This window comes from Sceloporus undulatus, chromosome 2 (genome assembly GCF_019175285.1).
Source record: "Sceloporus undulatus isolate JIND9_A2432 ecotype Alabama chromosome 2, SceUnd_v1.1, whole genome shotgun sequence".
Classification (NCBI taxonomy): domain Eukaryota; kingdom Metazoa; phylum Chordata; class Lepidosauria; order Squamata; family Phrynosomatidae; genus Sceloporus; species Sceloporus undulatus.
The window spans coordinates 112,656,964-112,667,181 of NC_056523.1; the positions used below are offsets into that span (position 1 = coordinate 112,656,964).

General features: G+C 39.7%; 1 protein-coding gene across 1 annotated transcript in view; it reads right to left on the minus strand.

The window, feature by feature from the left end:
* The window catches only part of CSNK1A1 (casein kinase 1 alpha 1), a 76,036-nt gene that overhangs the window by 52,028 nt on the left and 13,790 nt on the right, over nt 1-10,218 (minus strand). Inside the window, 2 exon segments of the mRNA XM_042454207.1 lie at nt 1,048-1,090; nt 1,092-1,172. Of these exon segments, the coding sequence (XP_042310141.1) occupies nt 1,048-1,090; nt 1,092-1,172 (124 nt within the window).

Genomic DNA, 10,218 nt, shown 5'->3' on the forward strand with positions numbered 1-10,218 from the left:
CCAATGCCAAAATGCCAGCACTGGAACAATCAATATTTCTTATGGTAGTTCTCATAGAATGTGTAATTGATGACTGGAATTTCACGATTATACAGTGCAAACCATTCCAGAATGATAATTATCCAGTATTTGTTTATGTGATTTTAGTCTGCCTTGCTTCCTAACATAGAATCAAGATGCTTGAAATAAAAACTGATTAAAATGAAACCATAAATATGCACAAGCATAATCAATTGTTACAAAGTTCTACAAGATTAAAAACACTTTCCTCCAGTTAAAGCCTTCCACACAATGTCAGCTGCCAAAGGCCTGCTTCAATTTTCTTCAATAGAGCAGATTGTACCCTAAATCAGGATCTGTATCTTTGTAGATTTCTGCTCACATAACCACACTGTAGTTTGCATTTTTATGTACATATGATCCCACTGAAAGTTTCGTGAATGTAACCTTCAGTACTTCTCATTTCACTTGCCTTCAATTTACTACCTATTTATTAGGAAATTGTCTACAATTATAATATGATTTGGAGTGTTCACTGTAACACTATCACAGTTGCCTCTCCTAGCCAAGTAAGCACACACAACTTTACAAATTCCTGCAGAGATAATACACTGGCCCTTGGTATCTGCTGGGGTTTTGTTCCAGGTCCCCTCCCCGATTACCAAAATCCATGGCTGCTCAAGTCCATTAAATACAACAGCACAGTAAATGGTGTCTTTTATATAAATGGCAAAATCAAGGTTTGCTTTAAGCCATGGATAGTTGAATCCATGGCTATGGAGGGCCACCTGTATATAATATGAAATCAGCAAAACATGAAGCCAAACTAATATTGTTAGTTACTGTGTGCCTTTGTCAATTATTTTCTATATTATTCTTGTGCCATGCACAACTGCCATCTCTTCCTTTGTTGTTTCTATCTGGGTCAAATATTCACTAGAGTACGTTTATTACTAAGCTATGGTGTGGACCTACTTGGAAGAATGAAGTTAACCTCACTTTAAGGCACTGGCGTACTTCCTGGTAAATATTTGCAGGCTCACATACCTGGTCTGCTACATAAGTACTGTTTTCATGTGTGAACCTGCGGAACGAAGTTGAAGAGATCTTCAAGGCTGGGTCCAAGAAGGTCCATGACTAGAACATTGTAATCTTTCTCTTGCCCATACCACTGTGGAGAAGCAAAAAACTATTAGGATCTCTTTCAGTCTATGTACAACAGAATACAATTCATACATTGTTAGTTCAGCTGGCAGGTGCAATTTTTATTTATTTTCATGTCCCACTTGTGCAGTTTTATCTTTTCGTTTGACTTTTGAAATCATGATTTAAGCAATTGACTGATGGCATTTGGTGCACCAGGGCTGAGTAAAGAAAATGTGGCACCTTCAGGGCACCTGCTCAGGTCCATCCTGCCGTTGCTACCTGTCACTTGCCCTCTCCCAAATATGTAGCAGCAAGAAAAGAAAGGGAAAATATAAGCATACTGATTTTATGGCACAGTAGCTAGGCTATATTGCGTTACACACCTAGTTTATTGAAAGGAGATAGCAATAAGAAGTGAGGAAATCCTGCAATACTTTGCCTCTCTGAGAGGCTACATTTGCCCAGCCAGAGACATACAGCTGAAGAACAGCAAGACTGCAGCAAAGGAAGGCCTACTAATAATGTCTTATTTACACCCCCCCTCACTACTGAAATCCAATCAAATTGCAGCTAGAAGTACCATCTTAAAACTAAATTCTGTCAGTGCTTTTTTTTTTAAAAAAAAGGTAACAAGACTGAGTAATTCACTGAATTTATTGGACTTTTTAACAGTCCTGAAAAGGAGCAAATACACAAGGCAACCATTTTCAGGAAGTGATATTCATTCAATTATCTTAAAGGATTTCAATCTTCCTCTTATCAGGGACGTAGCTAGGATTTTAGGAAGGGGGGGGGGGGCCCAAAAAATGGCCCCACTATTATGGGGGTTGGGGGGGGGGGGGCCGCAGCACCCCCCACCATTTTTTTTTTCGGGGGGGGGGGGGGGGGGCCGGCCCCCCCACCCCCCCCCCCGCTACATCCCTGCTCTAATGCCCTCAAACTTTTCCTCCCCAAAAGAATAGGAGCACAGCTCTCTGCCAAACCTGCACTGTCACTTACAATCAAGGGGAATCAACACATGTAGCCTAAAACATTGTGAACAAAGTATTTTCAAATCCTTTTTTTCCAACCTAGAGCAACAAAACTTATAACAATAGAGGGAAAGTGCAGCCTGCAGGGGCATGTGTTATATTCAGGCCATCTTTGAGACTATCAAAGGGTTCCCACATACATTTCAACTCATAAATGTTGAGAATCAAATATTTGCTACTTTGCACCTGGTACCAGGACAGTAATACTGTACTCCTAAACCTTATAATGATATGCATTAGACCCAATTTCAATGCATCTGGGTAACTTTAGCACTGGAAGGCGATCCCCACCCCCAAAAGTGGTCACTTCCTATTTGGAAATAAGCTGTATGCAGACTTGAAATGGGAGAGCGGTATAAAAATGCTCCCAAACACAATGAAAAGGAAGCCCTTCCTCAGAGGCTGGGGAGGGGAAACTATTTGCTATTAGATGTGTGTGTTTTTTTAATGACAATGTTCTACAATTTTTTGACATTATATGAAACAAATGTTCTATTAAATGTTTTAAAATTACTTTTTGTCAAGATACAACATTCAATATGAACTTCTCTGAACAATGACTATTACCTAGAGGCAGATCAGTTTTGAAACTACTCTAAACTTTATATCAAGATGGAAATTTCAATACAAGAAATCTCTAAATGACAAATGGCAGAACATTTTTGTTCTTGTTTTATTTGTTTGTTTGTATCCCACTCTTTTCCCAGGACTGGGACTCAGAGCGGCTTAACAGCATTAAAAAACAGTAAAATTTAAAACATTTAAAAATAATTTTTAAACTGGTCCAACATCCCAGCCTGTCCTTATAGCAATTCTTTAAATCCCTGTGTGAACAGGTAGATCTTCACCGGCTGGTGGAAGGCCATCAAGGAGGGAGCCATTCTGATCTCCCTGGGCAAAGAGTTCCAGAGTCTAGGGGCAGCCAAGAAGGCCCTCTCTTGCATCGTCACCAACCATATTTATGAAGGTGCTGGGACGGAGAGAAGGGCTTCTCCAGAGGATCTCTGAGTCCGGGACAGTTCGTACCAGGAGAAAAGGTCTACCAAATAGTGTGGACCTGAACCATGTAGGGCTTGGTAGGTAATAACCAGCACCTTGAATTGTGCCCGGAAACTGACAGCCAATGAAGCTATTTCAACAGGGGCATTGTATGGTCTCTGTAATCTGTCCCTGTTTAAAAGGTATAACTTCTTTCAATGAAATATAGGAGATACCTCTATGTTAAAGATGGATAATTTCCAGAAGATGTAAAATTCTGGCAATTTTGATACCAAACTTTGGGGGTAAACATGATATTATCTTCCTTTACAGCAGGGGTGGGCAACTGCGTAACACTAGGGGCCTACATCAGCCTTCAAAGAGACCAGGGAGGGGCAGCTGTACCCCCTCAATACACCTACTCTTGTCACAAAAAAGAGGCCTCAAATGCCCACAAAATAGAGGGATTTTCATCATGGTTATAGGCCTGGCCATTTTAAAGGCTAGTTTTAACAATAGGATGTGAGTGTAAGTCACTTCCTGTTTTTAAAAAGGCATCTCTTGGGACTTAATTGGCTTGGAAGGTGCTCAGGAGGGCATTCTTGTGCATTTGGAAGTGATTATTTTAAAATGCTTTCTTAAATATTCCTCCAAAAATGGCAGAAATGCCCTCTACACAACAGGGCAGTTTGATCCAAGGCATGGGAACTCCTTGTTGATTTCATGTCTCTTGCTATCTAGGATGAATTCTTGTACGTATTCCATGGTCATTATTTTTATTTTCTTAATATTCAACATCAAGCCTACTATCCTCCTTGACCCTTTATAGAATTGCTACAGGTATTGGTGGTTTCTGCTAGTAGTACTGTGCTGTCTGAATATCTTAGGTTGTTAATGTTCTTTCTTCTGATCTTTACTCCTATTGTCTTTGAGTCTAAGCCTGCTCAGCATATGGTATTTTCTGCATAGAGGCTGAATAAACAAAAACGGCTGACTCATTTGCTGATTGTGTATTATCCGCTTGGGTTTGGTTCCAGGACTCTCTGTGAATACCAAAATCCGTGGATGCTCAAGTCCCATTAAATACAATGGCATAGTGAAATGGTGTCCCTCATATAAATTGGCAAAATCAAGGTTTGCTTTTTGGAATTAATTTACCTTGCAATATTTTCAATCTGTGGATGCCTGAATCCACAGAAAAAAATCCATGGATATGGAGAGCCAACTGTAGGATGATACAATTTAATATAATCATCATGATACAATGAATGTACACTTCAATCTCAAAACAATTACAAAGTAAATTTCCCTTTTAAAACATTTATATTTTTGTTGCAAATAGAGCCAAAATATCCTGAAGTGTAAGAACCCTCTGATTTTCCCACTTTATATGGAGCAGACCAAACAAACAAAACAAAAGACAGGATCAACGTTAGTCTTTTAGTCTTCAAGTGCACATAAAGTACTCAATCCCATGAAAAGAACTGAGGAGGGAATACCAAGACCAGGAACTGCAATGATCGTACATCATCTTACATGAAGATATTCTTCACATTATATAATTCTAAGAAATATTTTTAGGGGAGTAAGTTTATGAACACCTAGTTTCAAACACTTTATTCCTCATTTTAAAATAAAATATTCCAAAACCCATTTTCCCTCTCTCTTTTAAATTTTCAACTTTTCTGGGGAGAACAGGCACTGGGGTAATCACCCCCCCCTCATTTTTCCAAGTTTTTTCAAGGCCTTCACATCTCTATGTTTTGCTGCTGCTGTTGCCTTTACATCATTTCTGACTTATGGTGTCCTAAGGCAAATCTATCATGGGTTTTTTTTGGGGGGGCAAGTTTCTTCAGAGCAAGTTTGCCAATGCTATCTTCTGAGATTGAGAGTGTGATTTGCCCAAGATCAATGCCAATATGAGGGTATTCCACAACCATGCTGCCATAACAGAGAAAGTCCTTTCCCATCTCTACATATAATATAATGGTGGGACACAAAAGAAGACCCTTTCAGCACACCTCAATCCTGGGGCAGACATAGGATAATATTGTGGCAGGATCGGGTTTCACAGCATGCTAAAAGGAATACGGTATGCCTGTGCCATACATGGCTTTTAGCCTATGTAGAAGCCACACTGTAATAAAATGAATGGTGTGTGTGCCCATGGTGTGCTGTCCAGCACCGCAGCACAAGCCCCATTGTATTCAACTGCATATGTGTTTTTGCCTTACACAAGGGAGGGTGTCCAAAATGGCCATGCACAAGCTGCTAACCCAAGATAATATTGAAATCCACAAATCACTACAGCTGATTGCAGTTTGTTCATTGTTCATACCCACAAATTATCCAATCGCGAGATGCCTATCAGCTTCTCCCTAATAAAAGAATGCTGTCACATAAAGAATAATTTCATTATGCTTTAGAGTTAACAGCCATAATATGATTATATGATTTTGAATGTTTCTTCCAGAAAGTATACAGTATTATGGAATACATGAGCATCATGACATCATGATTTTTCCATTACTCTATCCCACTGCCTCCCGTGCAGATTCTCCTCTCGCAGCAACAATCTGTTATAAATATATCTCACTATTTCTAACTTTCCTAGACCACTTTCATTTTCCTGAATTTCTAGTTAGGTAGCAACCCTCTACCTACAAAACAGCAGATTCTGAGCAAATGCATACGCATTAGGGGAGTTATTTTTATGGATGTGTCACAAAATATAATGACCTTGAACACGTTTTACAGATACAAATGCAGAACTAAATGAAATTAAGCTGAACAAAAGCAACATCCCTGAAGACTTGTAGTTGTTAAATAATTGCTGTTTTTGTTTGTCTTCATTTCTGACTTATACTGATCTATCATGGGCTTTTCTTGGCAAGATTTGTTTGGAGGTGGTTTGCTTTGCCTCTCCTCTGAGGTGGAGAGAATGTGACTTGCCTAAGGTCACCCAGTGGGCTTACGTGGCCAAGCAGGGATTCAAACCCTGGCCTCCCACTGTTCTAATCCAACACCACTACAAAACACAGGCTGGTCTCCTGTGACCATCACTAACTGAACATGACAAACATGAATTTGACAACAAACAACCCAAATCAACACATTGTTTTTCCCCACTTGGCCATCACTGCATACACTTTCAACATACCCCATATGATTATGCATTAAATGATTATTCTAAGGAATAATGATGTGTGCAACATTACAAGAAGCATGAGCTTAAGCTGTTTAAGTGCAGTTTTTAACAGGTTGATTTAGTCAAGTGCTTTTAAACCTTTTTAGGATAATCACTGTTTCTTTGACTCTATTTTGTTTTAATCCATGGTGTGAGTCACCTTGGGTCCTGTCTTGGGAGAAAAGAGGAATGTATACAAAATAAATAATAAATGAATAACTATACTTGATGATAAGAATTCTTTTTGTGGACTAAATGCCTGGAAAAGTTACTGTCATAGTTGTTAGCTGTCATAGTTAACTATAGCTTTTAGTGAGCCTTCACATGATAAGCACTTTCACACAAGAATACTCTGCAATAAGTGTTAGTAAATCTGAGAGAGCACAGTTATTACCCAAGACCTATACTTTCCTATACACTTATCAGTATTCAAGTGGGACTTTCAAGTACAAGCTTGCGCTCCCCACTCTGAATTTAACCTGAGAGTGGGAGAGATGTAAAGGGCTGAAATAACTGAGGAAACACCACATCCCCTACCTCCACCTCCTGTATTTTTTCTAATGGAATGAGGCTATACGTTTTGCAGGTTAGACACCCCATATGAAGTATCTTCTTGTTTAGAATAAATGAGATGCTTTAAGGCAGGTATTGGAATTGAGTGACTCTCATAATGTTGCATGACTACAATTCCCATAAGCCCCAACCTGCGAGGCCAATGGTGAATAATTCTGGAAGCTGTAATCCAGTATCATCTGGAGGGCCACACACTTCCCCACCTTAAGACAAACCTAATCCTTACTTGAGCAGACCCACTAAATCGCATGCATAACTTGAATCTTATTAACTGCTTCTAATTCCCTGCATCTTCTGTATTGTATGAGAACTGATCTATACTTTACAATTTAATCCAAATCAAGAAACAAGATAATAAGGTGCAAAAACAAACATCCAGCTTTCTGTAGCCGAGGAAGGTAAAAATGAATATTCAAAGTCAGAAAAGACTGTAGTAAATCCAATGTTTACTAAGCATGTTTAAGTGTAATTATTTCAAATTGCTTAAACATGTCTAACTCCATGTTAGACATTAGACATTAGTGTTGTTTCAAAAACATATTCTGAGTAGAAACAAATGTGAATTGAGAATATTTAAATGAAATATATTTTATGTGGCTATTTTAGCCCACTGTTGAATATCATGTGGTGATGAAACATTAGAGTTCAGTTACATAATCTTTATCTGCATAATCAGATATACTGATAGCTCTTAAATAATATAGTGTTACAACAGAAGTTGATAGTAATGTGGGAAGAAGCTAGTATGGAAAAAGGAAAAAGCTGGTGGAATGGACAGAAGCATCCAAAACAAGAACATACTACAACACTTTGTTGCAAGTGATACTTATGTAGACTAATAATATCAAAATTGCATCACCCACATACAAGACAGAAAACCAGCAAGCTTGAGACAAACCTGAAATGTATACAGTACTTTAAAGGGGAAAAACAGGTGGAGTAACCACCTCCATAAACAAAGTAAGACAAAGAAAGCACAGTGACTGTTCAATGGACACAGAATGCCAACTTTTGGAAAAAACTATTTTTGCAAGCCATCTTGGTCCCATCTTGTGAGGAAAAAAAAGTGTAAATGAAATAAATAAATCAATGGAAAACTGGGGAATAATTCCATTAGACTTTCACAAATTACAAACCTACCAAATCTGACTTGTCAAAAATCACAGTAGTTATAGTCTATCAACTCAGCCAGTCTTTAACATCAGTTGCAACAAAGCCAATACCTAGTTGCTTTCTGAGAATGTGCACACATACAGTATATGACTAGTATGCATTTAGAGAATGACAAGGAGGGGGAAAGATCTGTTCTATTCAGGCATATTTTTATTTCATTAGCCTTATCAGCATTGTTGCTGATCTTGCCAAGATACTCCTGCTGACAGGAGGAGGGTGTGCCATTTCTGCTAACTTCCTTCCCTCCTGCAGGCTGCTTGCTCATGCATGCGTTCACACTCTCTTTCTCCCTCTCTTCCCAAAAATAAAGAAAGAAAGCAAGGGGGGAAAAAAAGAGAAGGAATAAACACAACAAAAGAGAGTCCTCCAGACCACTGATAGAAAAGATACTTGGCAAGAAACTTCTCTTCTACTAGCAGCGGTCACCATTAAATCAGTCGCTTCCATAAACACAAGAGCAATTCAGGATCAAATTCACTATTTTATAGGAGAAATACTGCTACTTGTCACTTCACAATACTGAGTATGAAATGAACAGAAAAGATCTGCAGAGAAGTATTCACTTACGCAACAACCACATCTTGTAACAGATGTCTAACAACCATCAAGCAGGAAGAAATGGCAACCACCATTTTACTCTAGAAATCTAATTAGAACCCACAATGTCCTTATTTTAAAATCCCCAGCATCACTTGCTTATACTTCATACTCTTACATAAACCCCCCCAAAATTTGTCTAAATGATAATGATAGAATAACAATGAATATTTTAAAATCTGTGATTATCTATATATGCTAGCAAAAAATGATTATAAAAGCAGGAAAAATGTGGATAAAACTTGCTTCTATTCTGTAAGTTCTATAAGCAAATGTTTCCAAAAGATTGTCACCAACATTTTATTTTCTGTTCCCGAACCATTAAATAAACATCCTCCAAGTTTAAAAATTCACAGATATTCTTAAAACTACAGTGGTCCCTGGGGATTCGTGGGGGGGACAGGGGGGGGGGGGGGGGGGGGGTTTGTGAATCCAACATTTCGCAACTATTTAAATCCCATGGTCCCCAATGGCATCATTGGGGACAATGGGACTTGGCTATTTGTGACTTCCCTCCCTTCCTTATTGGCATCTTCCCCCCAGCTCTGGGGACTTTAATGGGAGCCTGGGCCGCCAGGTCTTGTAATTGGGCCCAGCAGCCATCAGGACTTTCTTTCCCAGCAGCTTTGGGGTCCAATGTGTGCATGCCCTGCCCCCTCTACTGCAGCCAATGGGTGTGCAGAATGTCAATTGGCTGCAGCTGATTACAAGCCCCAGTAGCCCGGGCTCCAACTGAAGACCCCAGCGCTGGTGTGTGTGTGTGGGGGGGGGAGATGCTGCTAAGGGAGGAAGGGGAGAGCCACAGCCTTGGCCTCATGAAAGACCAAAACCGCGAATGCCAAGGCTGCGAATCCAGAGGGACCACTGTATACAAGTACCGAACTTCTCCCTTTTCTTCTTTTTTATCTATCAAGTACAGTGTGCCTTTGCTTTACGTGGGGGATCCATTCCAGATTCCCCTGCGTAAACCAAATGCTACCTATGCTCGAGCCCTATTTAAATGAATGGGGTTTGTGCATGCCACAATGCGGCAATGGGCGCATGCCCCTTAGTCCCTATGAGACGTGCCACCTGTTCTCCCCGCGCGGCTTTCAGTGTACAGTGGTACCTCGGGATACGAAATACCCAGGTTACGAAATTTCCGGGATACGAAAAAATCCCATAGGAAATAATTGTTCCGGGTTACGAATGTTTTTTCGGGTTACGAAAAAAATTTTGGTGCTTTTTTCGGCTTTTTCGCACGGAATCGCGGCTTTTCCCCATTAGCGCCTATGGCATTTCGGCTTACGAAGGCTTTTCGGGTTACGAAAGCGGCCGCGGAACGAATTAATTTCGTAACCCGAGGAAGCACTGTATCCTGAAAGCCGCACATGACGTGTGTACACTGTACTTCATGAACTAGTCTGAGCAGGTATAGTACAATGGGCCCTTATTATCCACTGGGGTTTGGTCCCAGTCTCCCCCCCCCCGTGGGTAAAAACATATAATAATAATAATAATAATAATAATAATAATAATAATAATAATAATAAT